The sequence below is a fragment of the Hoplias malabaricus genome, chromosome X2, assembly GCF_029633855.1.
Source record: "Hoplias malabaricus isolate fHopMal1 chromosome X2, fHopMal1.hap1, whole genome shotgun sequence".
NCBI classification, from domain to species: domain Eukaryota; kingdom Metazoa; phylum Chordata; class Actinopteri; order Characiformes; family Erythrinidae; genus Hoplias; species Hoplias malabaricus.
In genome coordinates, this window is record NC_089819.1 from 31,744,519 (window position 1) to 31,762,772 (window position 18,254).

General features: G+C 37.2%; 1 protein-coding gene across 8 annotated transcripts in view; it reads right to left on the reverse strand.

The window, feature by feature from the left end:
* The window catches only part of LOC136676343 (R3H domain-containing protein 1-like), a 90,288-nt gene that overhangs the window by 53,403 nt on the left and 18,631 nt on the right, over nt 1-18,254 (reverse strand). For 6 of the 8 annotated variants that reach the window (XM_066653274.1, XM_066653276.1, XM_066653277.1 and 3 more), the window contains 4 exons: nt 15,041-15,208; nt 12,256-12,493; nt 6,681-6,719; nt 5,130-5,219 (listed from right to left, as the gene is read on the reverse strand). In XM_066653274.1, the coding sequence (XP_066509371.1) occupies nt 5,130-5,219; nt 6,681-6,719; nt 12,256-12,465 (339 nt within the window). In that variant the 5' untranslated portion in view covers nt 12,466-12,493; nt 15,041-15,208. The remainder of the gene's footprint in view (nt 1-5,129; nt 5,220-6,680; nt 6,720-12,255; nt 12,494-15,040; nt 15,209-18,254) is intronic. The other 2 variants (XM_066653278.1, XM_066653280.1) reach the window with 2 other exon arrangements.

The window sequence follows — 18,254 nt, forward strand, 5'->3', positions numbered from 1 at the left end:
TATGGTATATGTGCTTTGGTTTAAAAAAAAAAATAATAATAGAAAAAGGGGGGGGAGTGGATGGAGGAATCATGAGTTTGCTTGATCAAAGAGCAAGAAACTAAATTAGCTGCTTTTTCACTTAAATAGCTCCTTGCTTTATCAGACTAATTAAAGGTATTATGGGGTGTTACATGCTTTACTGCATAAAGAGCATTTAAGTCCTAGAGCTCTGAGCCTTAAAAGACGATGCTTTCCAAAACGTGTTCATAAAACAGCTTTATATGATAAGCCTTCTGGTGCAAACACTTCTTTAAATGAAACTAAAAAACTCATATTCATTCTCCCTTAAAGCAACAGTTTTAAACATTTTAATAGTATTTACCTCTAATGACCTAGAAATAATGAGCTCACAGAAATTTGACCATATTTGAACAATAAATACATTTGACAAATTAATTATTTTTCTTTTAAGATAAATTGTAAATAAATGTAATATAAATTGTTTCGAATTGAGAGACAACAACATTGGCTGCTTGTGTTAACCAATGATTGCCTATATCAAATTTATAACACAGTCAAACTTTGTGGAAATCCTTTTCATTAAAAATGTTTTCTTTAATGAGGAAAAAACCAAACTTATTGGGCACAACTTCATCACTGGGAAAAAAAATGCAGTTCCAATTCATACCCTTCGAGCTGTCTCTTTGCTTTAATATAGTGACCTTAAGCTTGAATGCAGCTGCTCTGGAGCATCTCGTTTCATTTCATGCTTACAATATCTGCCTAGTTCAAAAATATGTGTCGTTGACACATTTTTGGACATGCTGTGTATCATGAGGCAAATGGTTCTTCTGTGATAATAGATTCTTGCTTTTTGTAATATGCGTAGATTGAGCAGCTACTTGCAACCTCTACAGTTGCAAGTAGGTCAAACCAGGAAAACCAGAATTATCACAGTTAAAAGTAGCTTTGCGCATTATTTATCACATTAAAACATCATCTCTGAAGGTAATGTTATCAAGTGAGGACTTAATCATTTCTAACTCATTTAAGATGCTACTTCACTAATTACAGGGCATTTCACCCCCTGTGCTTGTTCGTTTGCTATGGCCTTGAGGAAAGTGTACCCCAGGAAAGTAGGAGGAGTAATGTCTCTTTAGGAAAGGGAATGAGGAGAATCATTTTAATTCTGAAAGGTGTTACACATTATGTTATGCAACATATGGGTTGGGCATTACGTAGCTAACTGTATTCACTATACACCTAGCAAAGCAAATATGAAATCACTGAAAAACAGTGGTGAACAACATACAAAATCCAAGTACAGATACTCAAGGTAAAATATTACTCCAGTAATAGTAGACGTCCGGGTTGTAGATCTCTACTTGAGTAAAAATACAAAAATATTTACCTTCAAATATACTTTTACTATGACATACTATGTCTCTAATGTCCTATTATTATTTTTGTAACAAATGTCATACTTAACACATTGTGGGTGAAAAGAGTCTAGTGTCACTCTTGGTCCCCAGTCTTTGTGCTGCCCCTCCAAACCAACAGAGTATTAATACCTCTGGGGTATTAAGCCCAATTAATGCTTCTGTGTTGAACCTATGCTGTAGGCAGCGCCGCCTGATGCGCACCTCTCCAGAAATGGAACTCGTCACGTCTACACAGATCACAATGACTGTGATAGGTCTGAGGTCAGACGAACATGGTTCAAAATCCAGAAATGTTAACTCTTAAATATTAAGATTAAATATTAACAAAGAAAATGCTTGAAATTCAGTCCTAGTGGTCTGTTGGTGAGATGCAGACGCCAACGCACAAGCATACACTTTCACAAAGGCATAGGACACTTGTTCATAAGTTTTTTTTTTTTTAAACTCAATCACTATGTAAGACTTGGGGGACTTTTTCTGCTCCTGGGGCTCCCCCTAGTGCAATTAACTTTTATAGCACTGTTCTGAAATTGGTAGGGAGGGGGAGGGAAGGGGTGGTTTCCTTTCCTCCTCCAAATCTTTTATAGTACGGTTTCTGCAGTGCTGAGCTAAGAGTAGCTAGGACAGAGGTTCATTTCTCCCTATTACAGGTTAGTGAAGCATCACAATTATTTTGAAGCAATAATTTTTAAAAGTAAAATTAAGTAAGTAAAAATATTATAGTGTTCCTTTAAAATCCGTTTTGTCTACATAGTTGCAGAGTATAGTTTGAGCTATTTCTGCAATTCTGAGACTGATCGGTTCTGAGAAGATCCGCTTCTTAAACAGGCTACAGTTTTGATTTTCTGACTTATCTGCCTGATATCTGTTTTTAATCTTTTGGTCATGTACTGTACTGATTTTTGGGTTTTGGAATATTTCTTCTGATTTTGACCTTGCATTACGTACTGTATTTTTAAAAAAATCTACTACGTTGGTTCATTTCCTAACCAACGGTGCCGCTGCGTGGAGCCGGGAGGTTTGTTCAGACATGTTTCGGTTTTATTCACACAAACAAAAAAGTAACAGCAGATTTTCATAATGCAGTGAAGTAAAAAGTCACCCAAAATGGAAATACAGTACAGAAACAAATTACATTTACTTTTTTACTGTCCATCAATGCTGTAAATTCATAATTGCTACCTGCTTAAAGTAATAATATTAAGGGATATGAAGGGATGTTGGCATGAGTTCTTTTTCACTGGTTAATTAAAAGCAGTGCATGTTCCTAAGAGCAAGGTATCATTTTTACTTTTTCAAGGTCCAAGAATGATTTGGTCCAATTAATTGTCCAAGAAAGAATTTTAAAATTGTTCCAAAAAGTAAAAAGACAAAAACGTGCACACACACACACACACCAAAACACCAAGGCTTTAAGCAGAGAAGTGTTGCTGCTTTTCCATGAGATATTTACATTTAATGTTTTTGTATGGTTCTGTCACTGCCCTCTCTGCCCTCCCTTTACTTTGTCTCAAGGAGACTGTGTGCTGTTTCAGTAATTGTCCTGTCCTACATAGGACGTGGGGGAGTGTTGGACAAAACACTTGTCTCTTGATCAATCAATTCCTCCCTCTCTGAAGCTTTGTAGAAATAATTCAGTCAAATAAAAGAAAATGAGCTTAATACAGGAGAATTGTGTGTGTGGGGGGGTGGGTCACACAGAGAGAGAGAGAGAGAGAGATACCAGACCCTCTTTCTCGGGAAGAAATTTCATTCACTCATTCAAGGACGTAAAACTGATCAAGGACGCTTGCCTTTGGCTACCATAAGAGACCCATCATGGCTTTCCACTTAAGCAGGTGCTCCTAAAATCAAAATGCAGTTTCACAATCTAATACACAATCTAATATAATAAATATTCATCGAAACCTGTTTTACCAGCAAAGATAAGCTTACTTGTTTCAGCTAATTAAATAATCAACTTCAATATGTTGTAAAGTGCCAAGCTAACTACAGGTCCCCATATTTAAATAGCAAAAAGTGCTAAATGTATAGCTTGCCAAGAATCTATTATACAACAACAATGACTGTGAGCTGGAACATTAATTGGGTTAAAACTTCATTTTATTTATTTAATTTTCATATTATATGTTATTAGTTATTCAGGAATCAGTCATAACATTAACACCACTTCCTCATTTCTATATGCTGGACTTACAGCAGCACTTTGCAGTTCTAAAATTACAGGCTAGACCATCTGTTCTTCAAATGGTCAGAAACCCATCAGGACCACCACTTAGTTGGTAATGTGTTATTGTGTGTTGTGTTGGTACGCGTGGATCAGACTATTTCTGCTAGAGTTTTTAAAGCCCTTTTAAAGTCACTACTGGACTGAGAATAATCCAACCACAAATATCCAGCCAACAACTTCCCGTGGGCAGTGTCCTGATGAAGGACTAAAGGACGACTAGCTCATCAGTTGCTGCAAACTTTGTGTTACTGCCTCTGACTTCATATTTAAAGCTACAAAATCAATATAGCACCAAGAATGATCCACCACCCAGTTCATACTTGCCTTGATGTGGGTCAAACTAGGCAAAAATCATACAGAGCAACAATTGCACTATAGCCTGTAATTGTAGATATCACAAGCACAGAGTGCTCCAGTATGGTCAGTGGAGCTAAAAGAATGGACAGTGAGTAGATACAAGAAAGTGGTTGCAATGCTATCATTGCTCTGTTGATATTATCTCTAAAACCTTCAAATGTTAAATTGCATTTGTTTCCCATTCAAAAAAAAGAGCAGCTAAGCTATTTCAACACCAAAAAAATAAAAAGCTACATCCCTAATCCTGTTCATTAGATAACCTGATAGCTAGATTCTGTAGATTAACCTCTTCTTAGAATTACAGTAAATTCTTAAAATTCACATGTACAACTAGATGCAATCTAGTATATCACATTTGTAATATAACTGTTGTACAAAACAAATCAAATCATCAACAAAACGAACCTGCAAAAAAGAGCTTTTGCAAAGAGATTTTATTACAGAATTAGAGTGACAAAATGCCCAATATATGTTGTGTTTACCAAGCGTCCTTCAGTCACATTCAGAGCTGAATCAGGGAAAAAAAAAATGGTGCTAATTTGGCAATTTTGCAAAATATAATTTTTTTTTTAACGGTTCATATAAACTGTGATTGTGCAGGCTACCTGAGGGGGGCTAGGGGTCTCTGAGTGCAGCTCAGAGCTGCAGGATAACTTAATAGATAGGGCAGAAATGGAGTTTGAGTGAAAGTGGCCAATTACATCAATCGGCATGAGCTCTGGTGCTGACACAGGAAAATTACATTTTATAGAGATGATGGATGCGAGTAATACCACACTTGGGACAAACCCAATGCCTGCACAGATCTATTAAAAAACACACAGGCACTTGTGCGCAGTACACACACACCACACAAAACCACACCAAACATAACTATTTAACACATACACAACAATTTATTTTTAAAAAAGGTCTTTTGTCAAATGCGTATGAATCCAAAACACACAGTGCTTAAGTACTGTGTGTACTGCTGATGCTGCAGAAGTGTGACACCAGAAAGCTACAGGTGTACTGCTGAGAGGCTTTTGACGCAAGTGCGGTAAATCTGGGCTGACTGTGCATCAGCCAATCGCTCTCTCTCTCACACACATACACACACACACACTCCGTGCGCTTACCTGGTGTTGGAGCAGCGTCTCTGCAATCGTAGGAGGAGAAGACTCTTCACACACCGCCAAACTCCGGACTAATTTTACTTTTGAGTTTGACTGGAGAAGAGTAACCATGGTTATTAATAAAGATGTTCTGAGCACAAAAAATCCAGAACAACAACGTGGGGGAGGGAAGAAAAAAATAAAAATAAAAATTCACATGCACACAAAGCAAAAATCATGGAGAACAAATTAAAAAGTACACATCACGAAAATTCTAATTAGGAGAGCTATCAAAGGGGCTCATCTTAATCTGGCCAAGTTTCTTAGATTAAGTTGTTTTGTATTTAAAAAAAAGTTAATAATTCAACAATATTAAAAACTGATAAGAAAACTGCTGATTTTTAAACAATTTTAGAGTAACAAAACTATAGTTAGAGTGGAGCGAAATTCTGATACATGGCACAGAGTTAAAGAATACATCCATGCCAAACACTAACATTGTCTCACTTAAAACAACCATAAATGAATAAAAAATAGTAAAGCATTATTAAAAGCTAATCATACTGAATGTGATTATTACATTAATAAATAAATTACACATCACATGCTTCCATCCAAGATAATTCTTAATGACGGGCTAGGAGAATACACTCAGCACTTGGCAAAGATCTTTCCCTAAAAGTATACAGAAACTCCAATAGTTGCTTTCATTATGCCACTATTAAAACTCACTTATGAAGGTAATTCACCAAATCATTGCACTTTCCCCACCCACCCCCACCAAATACTCAAGAGGACGTTTTCCACCAAGTGCTTCAGATTTCTCCTGCAAGCTTTAAAACGACATACAGTGCCTTTTTTAATTTTTTTTTGTACAGCACTTTCAATGTCTAGTATTTTCCCTGCCACATCACACCTGATACTGCTATAAATGCTTAACAGGCTGTTATTGCAGAGAAAAACCATTAGTCCTATGGTCTGCTGTTACCAGGATTGAACAACCTCTGGTCAATGTTTGGAGAGCAATAGCTCAAAGAAATGTACTAGATCTGGACTTGATTCTTTAGTCAAGCTACAAGGCTATTAAGTTTATGACTATTATTTAGAACTGTACAAGTAGCACAGAAATCATCACTTACTTGCCTCAATTCCTGGCAATTTGTTAAGTAATATCTTTATTTTCCACAAAGTAACATTTGTGGAACATCTCTCGTTGCATTTTTCCAGATCAACATTGTCTACGTGTTCTTAAGCCTTGAATCTTGTTTAACAAGACAAGCATTTCCATTTTATATGAGGCTTGAAATACCTATGTTAAGCTTAATATTTGAATCATTTTAGTCATTAAATAATGTAGTATACACTTTGGACAAAAACAACACATTGCACAAATTTTCACTGAAATAATTCAAATGCTGTTGGTTCATGCTGATGTAGGATCACTTTTCTCAAGTACAATCCTTAACAGCACAGTAATAACTGACCTCAGATCAGCAAAAAAAAAAAAAAAAAAAAAATGGAAATTTGACTGGGCATGCAGTCATGCTGAAGAAGCTGCAAGTAGTAATATGGTACCTTAGAGCGTCTCATCAGCTGCCCTGTGCAGTGGGATGGCTGATTGACAGAAAGCAGTGAGTCAAAGCTTTGATGAATCACCGTTTCACAGCAACGGAAACTGATGTAATATCAGGACAGTTTGGAAAGTAACATTGTTAAAAATATATGCCAAAAGTTCAACAAAATGCATTAATGCCATGTATTCTACACAGATTAAAATATGCAATTAAAAGTGCAATACAAGACATTTTTTGTTAGAGTGACTATCTCTTAGAGATCAGCTATGATGTGCAAAGTAGACAATGAATTAAAAAGATAAAGAGCAGCAAGATAAACAAAAAAAAACACCATGCAAATCAGGAATCACAATACACATTTCTTTTATCCTGTGAAAGGTATTGAGAATAAGTCTTTGACATAGCTGAAAACATTGCTCAGTGACAGGTGGTAGTGGGTGAAACAGGATATTTTTTGTTACTACTAGCTTTTAGCTCCTGCCAGGTGGTGCATGGTAAAGGTAATAAAAGGTCTGATGACATACTTAATACATGTTTGACCAAAACCTCAGTTGAATATGACAGAAAACCACGAATTTTTTATTTAAAATGGACTGTGAATAGGGATATGGACACAAGAAATATGGTACATTCGGATTTCAGATTTAAAAAAAAAACAAACAAACAAAAAAAAACCCCTCAAACAGTATATCCACCAAACAATACCTTGCAAATTGTATTTTAGCATTGTACTAACACCAGCTGAACTACATTACATGTTTGAAGCAGGAGAAAAACCATCAAAATATGGACAATAAAAACAAAATGTGAAATCCGTCTCACAAAGACTGATTTTATGACGTCAAAACAAAAGATTATCATTTATCATCCCCAAAGAACAGTAAAGAATACATTATAAATGTAGTTTACTACTTGAAAGCATTATAATCTGGATCACAAAAACCTCACAATATAATTTTTCATCACTACCCTCAATTAGTTAAAATGCTATGACACTATGTCTTTTTAACTGTTCAACTTCCAAAAGTATACTCAGGGACCTATATACCAGTTATTTAAAAAAAAAAGATCAAAGATAAACTAGATAAGCATAGTTTTGCCTGACCGACATTAGTCACAGAGCCCAAAACACATACTCTTGTCATTGGAAGGTCTGGAGAAGCTTTGGTGCTCTTTGTTACATGTGGCTTTTATTACGTGATTGTGTTGTACAGAAAATATGGAGGGCAAACTCAATAAAACAAATTCAACAGTCTTCCTCTCTCTGTGAGATATAACATGTGTAAATGTTGCTGAATTCCGAGCCGTCCTGCTGAGCTTGTGAGCAGTGGAGAAACGCAACAAACAGAGCCAAACACAGCCCCAGAAACACAGAGTGTGTTCCTGTCTTATTTCCTATTATTCAGCCTCAGAACTTATTGTTCTTTGGTTCCAGCAGGGAACTGTTTTTTCTGGTTTGTGAACCAGTTTCGTTCACAAATTGAAATCTAAACATGGCTGAAATAACAACAGATGGTGTAGGAGTGCCACCTTAAGATCTATCTGTGAAATATGGCTGAAGTAATAGTTCCTACTCGTGCATGCACGTTTCAACATTGGGAGTTCAGTGAAAATGTCTCTTCCAAGCTGGTCTGGTAGGCGGTCTGGTGCAAAAATCATCAGCACATAACATGCCTGTGGTAACATAGCGTTTTAGAGCAACCTTATTCCATAGGTCATATCACATCTTCAGGTGGCATGGTGGTACAGCAGGTAGTGTCGCAGTCACATAGCTCCAGGGTCCTGGAAGTTGTGAGTTCAAGTCCTGCTTCTGGTGATGATCTGTGAGAAGTATGGTGTGTTTTCCCTGTGCCCATGTGGGTTTTCTCTGGGTGCTCCGGTTTTCTTCCACGGTTCAAAAACACACGCTGGTAGGTGGACTGGTGACTCAAAAGTGTTCTTAGGTTTGATTAAATGTGTGTGTGTGTGTGTGCCACCCTGAGAAGGACTGGCACCCACTCCAGTGTGTGTTCCTGCCTTGCTCCCAATGACACCTGGTAGGCTCCGGATCCACCACGACCCTGAACTGGATAAGTGGTTACAGACAATGAAGTAATGAATATCGTGCCCTGCCAGTAGGACAAAGGGCAGCAGTTTTTTTTGGCAGCCAGTTTAATTACGTTCACTGGGTTAACACAGGACTCCTGCTCTGTAAAACAGCCTGCTGGGTTCAGAGTTTAGCATAGCTAACGTCAAGCTCTGGATCAGACAGCTCAGTGCCTCTCTACGGTGCTCTCCACTGAATGATTCTCTCCAACCTGAAAGCAATGCACAGTTCAGTACTGTCCAGTGGACAGTTCAGTAATTTCCCTGCTTGACACATGTTTAGCTCCTGAAGGACTTGGTCCACAAAATATTTTTTCAACAAATACATCTTCCTTCTCATGCAGTGGTCAGATCACTTCATGATGATATTTAGTTTTAATAATTTTAGAAACCGAAAATAATTATGCCATATAAGTTGTATTTAATATGTTAGTACCTTGATGGGTGTTATATTAGTTTGGTTAAGTAAAAAAAAATGCATATTATTTGTTCCTTCTTGAGAACTTGAGAACACGACTGACTTGACAGTACAAAGAACGAATGACCAACAAACAGGAAGTGCAGGAAGGGGACTTAAACACAAAACACAGACGAGACGCACCTGAGACATAACAAGGGGGCAGGGTATCAAATGACACAGACGAAAAGGCGGAACAAGGGCGGAGACGAGGACAATAACAGGCCAATCCATGTGCAGATAAAGCACATGGCGGGGACAACAGACCTGACAGGACAAGGGCGTGACACTTCTGGAACATTAGTGGTACACTCAAGGATACATATTCAATACTTTTAGTTAGGGAACAATGTAAATGTACCATATTCTATATTAATTTAAATTTGTGATTTCATACACTCAATTTCATTTCCAGTAAATATGTTAATTTATTTTATTCAGTTATGTATTGGCAGCCTACAAACATTCACCTTACCTTGTGGAGAGGCAAGTGCAATATATTTTTAGGGTACATTGTTTGTACCTTCAGTGACAATACATGTAACTGTACCATACTTTTTTGTTCCAAGAGTGAAGTAATGAATAGTTTGAATAGTCCACATATTAATGAATTTAATATAACAAGGGAGTTTGTGAATAAGTGCACTTCTTATCCAAATCTGGTTCATTTTATAGCATAGTTTCAAAGAAGAAATGTCGCTTATAAGCTAGTACTCAAGGTGCCAGGATATGAAAATGTGTAATGCGTCTTTTTAGGAGTTTTACCACTACAGACAGCCTTTCAGCCTCACTTGTTTATATAGCCTGGCGATAATAAAGCCTAGTATATTTATCAGGAAATTACACAAGTTATCTTAAAGATAAACCCTGATCAATACATCCACCACAAGAGCTCAATAACTGAGTAAGAGTTCTGCTTTGTTGGTTTTTGTTTGTGTACAGGAGCGATATTGCAGAATTAAAGCAAGTATGTTGTGTCAGTGACAGAAGGTGTGCAATGTGGGTCCATCAGTGAAGCGGTTAATTGGACAATCACAAGAGAGCGAGAGTGAGAAATGCTGTGCCTGACTGCATCTGGCTCTCTTCCTCTACAACAGAGCCAGTGGCAGATGGTGGCAAAGTTAACCCCACCTCCCACCCCTCTGAAGTCCTCATCCCGTGACTTCATACTAACACAAACTCCAGGTCCATATATATCATCCCTCAGGGTGGAAGAGACACATGAAATTTGCAGATAAGCCTGCAGGATTACAGCTCAAGATTATCTGCTCTCTCGACCCTACATAGTGTTGGACAGCTGCCTAGGCTATAAGGAGAATTGTGAATTTATGTATAAGAAAGCACTTCCGTGGCTTTCTTATACGAGTTTGAGGTTAGCCAGGATATCATAGAACTAGCCTTTTGCTCACTTTTTGAAAGTGTTGTGTGTTATGAGAGTTTTTTTTTGTTGAGAATTTGAGCTGCAAGGATAAAGGAAAACTTAGAATAATAAGTATAATATAATAATATAATATAAATAATTTAATAGAGTAAATAATTTAATATAATATAAAATAACAAATTACAAATTTAAGGCATTATTTATTTATTCATTACAGGCAGAGATTGAGGCTATAGTCCATTTCCTTATGTTGTTTTGTTATGTCGTGTTTATATATAGTTTCATATGCTTTTTACATATTCAGATGAAGTAAAATTGTGTGAATGTAGTTCAGAGTAGTACAAAATGCAGCCAGAAATAAACTCAGGAAAATGAGAAAGCTCAAAAAAACCTTCTGTCAAACCAGTGTTACCTTAAAGTGAGAAGGGCATGTCTGGAGAGTTTATATGATTAGGGGTGTCAATATTAATATCATACCATTTCAAAGCAAAGAAATGTTAACACAAATTTTACACCCCTTCGTTTGTCCCTGAAACAGTCAAAAAATGTGCACTGTTTTAGAGTGAGAGCTCGTGTGGATCTATTCTGCTAGCGAATTTGTCCTGTAACACAATGGAAAACATTTTTATTTATTGTCTGATGTGAACATTACCTGTAAGACTTGGCTTTATATGGTTTATGAAGACCATAAAAGAAAAAAAACCTTAGGCTAGTTCGTTATGTCGGCTGATTTCTCCATTACCTACTCACTGAAAGCAATTAATTAGGCTCACTACTAGGCCTGTATTCTACTTAATAGATTTAAACTATAGTATCCCTCGTATTTCCCCTCCTCCCTTTCATCAAATTAATTTATATGTATTATTGATGGACCAATGCACACTAAGTTCCAACTCCAATACAGACTCAGACAGAAGAGCTCATTTCACTTTAATATTAAAATTATTGTTGTAGGTTGTGTGTTTAAAGTTATATCATGAGGCTGAAATAGATCTCACAGCACTTATTACAGCCAAAATATAAGCTATGCAATTGTCCAGTTTGTCTTTCTATTCCAAAATATCTTCACACACACCAACAGCGTTTTCAAAAATCTACCTGAGAAGCCAATGACTCAATGTCTCATTTTCTCTCTATTCATGTCCTATTAGTATTGTTAAGGCTTAGGTTCTTCTCCCTGTCTCTTTCTCTCCGTTTTGCAAAAATTCCATTTCACCTGTAACTTTGCAGTTACAAAGCAAAGTTACCTTGGTTTCTTGGTAAGTTAGCGTGGAATAGAATCTGTATTGGTGATGTTTAGTTACTTTATGATGTTACGGCTGGTAAGTGGTATAAGTGCAAATTCTGGACTGGAACATGGATCAGTGACTGATGACAATATCAACAATCTTGAATATGTAGAGCTTTGAACAGCAATGCAGAAAATGGAAAATGTTACATACTTAGCATTTTCACACATTAATCAGAAATAGGATGATACAGGATATTTATCCATGTCACCAAAATTAGAACACTGAGATCATTGTGCATTGATATGGCTACTCACCTGTGTTAAACATATTTTACTGTTACTTTGCCTTGATTAAAGACCCTAAAGCTATAGCCAATAAACCTTTGTTTTGGTTTGTGTGGTACCCTTGAAAGATCACTCACCTGTGTTTGGCAACTAATATCTGAAGAGCTCTGTTCTTTCACAACTTCATTGGACGAACGCTCTTCAGGGTGAGTTTGTGTGACATTGTTCTCATGCATGCGCTGGGGGCTGTGTGGTTTGGGTGGAACATCTGGGTGAGGACTGTCACTTTCAAAGACTTTCATTCTGTCACAGCTTCTCTCCGCAAACACAGCCTCAGTCATTCTCATCAATGCTAACACCTAACACATAAACACACTGCAGAGAAAGAGAAGTGTCATTGGTATTGTAGTAAATGGGCTTAATTAGCAATCTGAAGCAATCGTGTAAGAGTACCCATAATAAATAATGCTCTTATACTAAACAGTCATGTAGAATATATGAGCAACAGCAAGAATTGCATGGTCAAGGTATGCTACAGTCATTAACACATCACGCAATTGACATTTTTAAAAATACAGGGAGGGCTTGTATTTCTTACTCAAATAAATAAACTAGTTAAATTGTTGTGTTGCAGAACAACTTCATGTTTAAGCAGCAAAATGCTTAAAGAGCCCATCAGCAGATCTCCATGTCATTTAAGCCCCCTACAGAATGTTTCTGTTCCCCTGAGTATGCCGAACCATGTCCTTGTGGAAAAGCCACCACAAAATGTTACCATCTGTACTCAGAACTGTTTGGCCCTGCAGTAGAAGAGAGGCCACTGTATCTCATTCAAGTCAATCAATTCAGTCAGGGCTGAAACACTCCTTATGATTGGGCTGATCAGGCAAATAAATGTTAATGTGTAGACTACTGCGGGCACCCCAAAACAATAAAATGTATCAACAAATTATATATATATACACACACACACACACACACACACACATATACACACACCTCTTGGTACAAATTAAAATATTTTCACACTCTCTTTCACACAAATTATTAAAAATAATTCAGATAGGCCCCAAAAGCAAAATAAATCATATAAAAAGTACAAACCAGATTCCAAAACAATTGGGACATTAAATAAATTGTGAATAAAAACTGAATGTAATGATGTGGAGGTGCCAACATCTATTATTTAGAATAGAACAAAAAGCACAGATCAAAAGTTTAAACTGAGAGAATGTATCATTTTAAGGGAATAATATGTTGTTTCAAAATTTCATGGCGTCAACAAATCCCCAAAAAGTTGAGACAAGGCCATTTTTTACCACTGTCTGGCATCCCCCTTCTTCTTACAACACTCAACAGACGTCTGGGGACAGAGGAGACCAGTTTCTCAAGTTTAGAAATAGGAATGCTCTCCCATTCATGTCTAATACAGGCCTCTAACTGTTCAATCGTCTTGGGCCTTCTTTGTTGCACCTTCCTCTTTATGATGCGCCAAATGTTCTCTATAGGTGAAAGATCTGGACTGCAGGCTGGCCATTTCAGTTTCCGGATCCTTCTCCTACGTAGCCATGATGTTGTGATGGCTGCAGAATGTGGTCTGGCATTATCTTGTTGAAAAATGCAGGGTCTTCCCTGAAAAAGATGACGTCTAGATGGTAGCATATGTTGTTCTAGAACCTGAACATTGTACTCTGCATTAATGGTGCCTTTCCAGACATGCAAGCTGCCCATGCCACAAGCACTCATGCAACCCCATACCATCAGTGATGCAGGCTTCTGAACGGAGCGTTGATAAAAACTTGGGTTATCCTTGTCCTCTCTGGTCCGAATGACAAGGCGTCCCAGTGTTCCATAAAGAACTTCAAATCGTGACTCATCTGACCACAGAACAGTCTTCCATTTTGCCACACTCCATTTTAAAAGACCCCTGGCCCAGTGCAAACGTCTGAGCTTGTGGAGCTTGCTTAGAAATGGCTTCCTCTTTGCACTGTAGAGTTTCAGCTGGCAACGGCGGATGGCACGGTGGATTGTGTTCACAGACAATGCTTTCTGTAAGTATTCCTGAGCCCATTCTGTTATTTCCTTGACAGGGCATTCCTGTTTGAGGTGCAGTGACGTTTAAGGGCCCGGTGATCACGAGCATCCAGTAGAGTTTTACGGCCTTGACCCTTACACACAGCATTGTTCCAGATTCTCTAAATCTTTTGATGATGTTATGCACGGTCTTTGCTATTTTACGCTGGGTAACACCATTCTCTTATTGCTGCACTATCTTTCTGCACATCAGTGGTGGAATTGGTGATCCTCTTACCATCTTGGCTTCAGTTACACTACACTTACACTCTGAGAAGCTCTTTTTATACCCAATCACGTTGTCAATTGACCTAATTAGTGTTAATTGGTCTTCCAGCTGTTCGTTATATGCTCAATTTCCTTTTTCCAGTCACTTATTGCTACTTGTCCCAACTTTTTTGGGATTTGTTGATACTGAAATTTTGAATCAACATATTTTTCCTTTAAAATGTCACATTCATTCAGATTAAACCTTTGATCTGTCATCTATGTTCTATTACGAATAAAATATTGACATTTGCCATCTCCACATCATTGCATTCAGTTTTTATTCACAATTTGTTAATATAATGACTATTATTCATGGAATTGGTTCTTTAAAAAAAAATCAAAGCAGACAAAACTGTTGAGGAGAATAGGCCTTTCACAATATATACATTATCAACTTATCATACAATATAGGGATGCTTCCTAAATAATTTTTTTTTTGTTTTTTATGAGTGGCATAAAATGTTTTAAAACGCTAAAAATATCATTATCACTGTTTCTGGAAAACTACTTATGGCAATTGTGACAGGCCTAATGACAAAACCTCAAACCGAGGTTTAAGTAGAGGAGCACTGTGTTTACCGGCTGTGTTGGGTGGTGGGATGGTAACTCGGAGAGGTGAAGGACTCTTGGGAGCAGGACACACTGAGGACTCTTCGATGACGACAGGCCACAGTCCCATGACTCCTTCACCAGTGCTTGGGTCGGGTCACCTAACCACGACCCACACTCCACATCGCCCTCACACACCTGAAACATACAAATGCAGGGACAGGAGTTAGAGACAGCCCTTTTGTCTGTGGTCACGCCAAAGTGGATTCAGTGATGTCAGACAAAGACAATCTATGTATTTTAGAGTGTGTGTTTGATGGGTGTGCGGTCTCATTACACTAATATATATATATATATATATATATATATATATATATATATATATATATATATATATATTTTCTTAGACTGAGATAAAGACCAACGTGCTGCCTGCATAAATAGGAACGGACAGATACGGATATCCACATTAAGAGCGGATCACAGAGAGAGTTTAAATGTCCCCGCCAAAAAAAAAAAAACGAATTAAAATCATCGACATGCATTTAAATGCCCACAGAGTAATGTTATCATGCTACAGAAAGAGATATTAAGAAAAAGATATTAAATGAGACAAGGGCAAATAAGAGATAGAATATGTCTAAGAAAAATGAGAAAGAATAGAGATATAGATATTAAAAAAGACATACAGATACGAAAACTGGCATATTGTTGTCTCTGGCAGGACATCAATAATCCCCCTCACACCACCAGCTTCAGCTCTTTCCAAGTTGGCACCGCCAACCTGGTAACCCACAGCCTGGGCACCCGTCCACAGAGAGGAGGTCAAGTGGACTCAACCCGGCTCTATAACTCAGTCAACAGATTTTAAGAATTACATTGCCAGAAAGTGATACAATAAATATATACATAAAACAATGCGGACAGTTCAGCGTAATGGTACGTGCGCCATCCCATGTCCATGTCCTTGTTACCAATGAACCAGCCTTTAAACTGCTGTGCTAAGTATTTTGGAACTTTGTGTGCGAGGGTGCAGCTGGTTCTCATAATGTTACTGAAACAAGTGCAAAGAGAAACTAGGCAAGCCTAGTTTTGCCAGACCACCATAAGTCAAATAGCCATTGTCACAGGTGTGTCTGGCATTTAAAAAACAGGAAAGCCCAAAATACATATCCTTGTCATTGGAAGGTCTGGAGAAGCTTTGGTGCTTCATATCAATATCTTTATTTACATTGGTTTTAATTACGTACTTGTGATGTAGAGAAAATTTGGAGGGCAGGACTAATAAATGCAGAAATGAAAAAAGGAGCCCAACGTTTTTTTTCCATAATAAATTACACCGGCATCAGTGTTTTTCTTGTTCGTTTTATTTAAAAATTACTAGGTGATCTACCACCAAAGACGACCTAGAACATTTAGTTGATTTTAAGAATTACAGTTATGTAATAAGTTAGAGTAAAACATGTGAAGTTTAAGGTGGCTGTGCACAGCTATTTGGAGTTTTATGAACACACTAACACCACAAAGACACGCACTCACACGAAATAAGAAAATCAGCAGTCCTCTGCCTGTGAGATGTAATACGTGTGTAAAATGTTGCCGAGTTATGAGCCGTCCTGCTGAGCTTGTGAACAGCAGAGAAACATAACTAGCGCAGAGCCAAACACAGCCCCAGAAAAACACAAACGGAGCGTGTTCCTGTCTTATTTCCTATTGTTCAGCCACAATTTGCACTGAGGAACCTACTGTTCTTTGGGAAAGTATTTTTCTGGTTCATGAACCAGTTTATGTATTGGTGTAAATGCGCTGAATGGTTCCAAATTTAGTTCACAAAATGGAATGTAAAATTTGGCTAACAACAGACAGTGTGTAGCTCCACCTTAAGCTGTCTCTGTGATATATGGCTGAAAAATACGACAGAATGGCAGTACTGGATCCAAACAGCAAGCAATCACAAACAATTTTGGTTTTCTCCAAGAAAAAGTGTGAAATCATATCCAAAAGTGTGGTGGATGCTGACCAATTTCTGGAACCATTGTCAATCTTGGTCACGATGTTACTGTTCAGTTTAACATGGTTCAAACAACTCAACTTCATAAAATTATTTAATAATATTTATTACCCCTTCCTACCATATTACCAAACTTTAATTTACTTCATATTGGGGCATATAATTAAGAACATATTTTACTCATCAACTCAATACTACATTCCTTGAAAAAGAAAAAGAATCTTTTGACTTGTGGATTGATGTTTAATACATAATTCAGTTGATGGATGCACTCAATAACTCAATTACTAAATTTAAGTTATAAAATAATTTTTTAATGGGTTGAATATTTTCTGGTTAACAATTAGTCACACTAATGACTGGTGGTAACTGGTCAAAATATATAACAAAATTAGAATCCATACAGGCAAAACTTTTGAAGCCTTATGCTCTGAGCCTTAAAGACTCACTTGTATATTATGTAAGAATTTAACTGTAAAAAACAAAACAAGTTTATTCGTAAGTAGTTAAAAAAAATTATTTTGTAGAAAACAGAGCTGGACCCAAATATTCAGCTATTCGTTCGCCTTGCAAGTATTCAGTTTTCAAATTTTTTGAATCAGATATTCATTATTTGTTCTCTTTTGGGCAAATGTATGCTCTGAATAAAAGCAGCACTCAATTCCATCTGTATTCAGGCACTCAAGTGCGAAAAAACATGGCTCTGCTCTGCTTCCAGAACACCAATGCCCCTATTTCACCCGTATTCAGGCAAGTTGACATTAAAATCCTTGTAGAAATAAAGAATAAAACAGCCCAACATGCTAAAACAGCCTACTTTACAACAAAGCGTGGTGATGCCACAGCCCATTTTGTTAGCTTCGTACCTAGAAGCAGACCACCTCCACGAAGCTCTAATTAACCAGTGAATACAATGTGCCCTTAGTAGTTAGAGAAGCTGCACTGAGCGCCGCAGCATATCCTGGAAACTGGGCATCGGATGCTGATTTTCTGAAGTAAATCCAATATACACACACCCAAATAAGTCTTACATTTTACAGCCGAGGCTCTGAAACACTAAAACTAGTGGGAAGAAAAATCAACTTGCTTATTATTTATTTATTTCTTATTTTAAACTAATACTGTGGTTGTGTTTTAATGTGATTTAAAAATTACTTTCTATAAATTAAGGTCTTATTGCCACAAATTTATTAAAAAACAAAGCTGTTTTTGTTTGACTGGGGGCAAACCAAC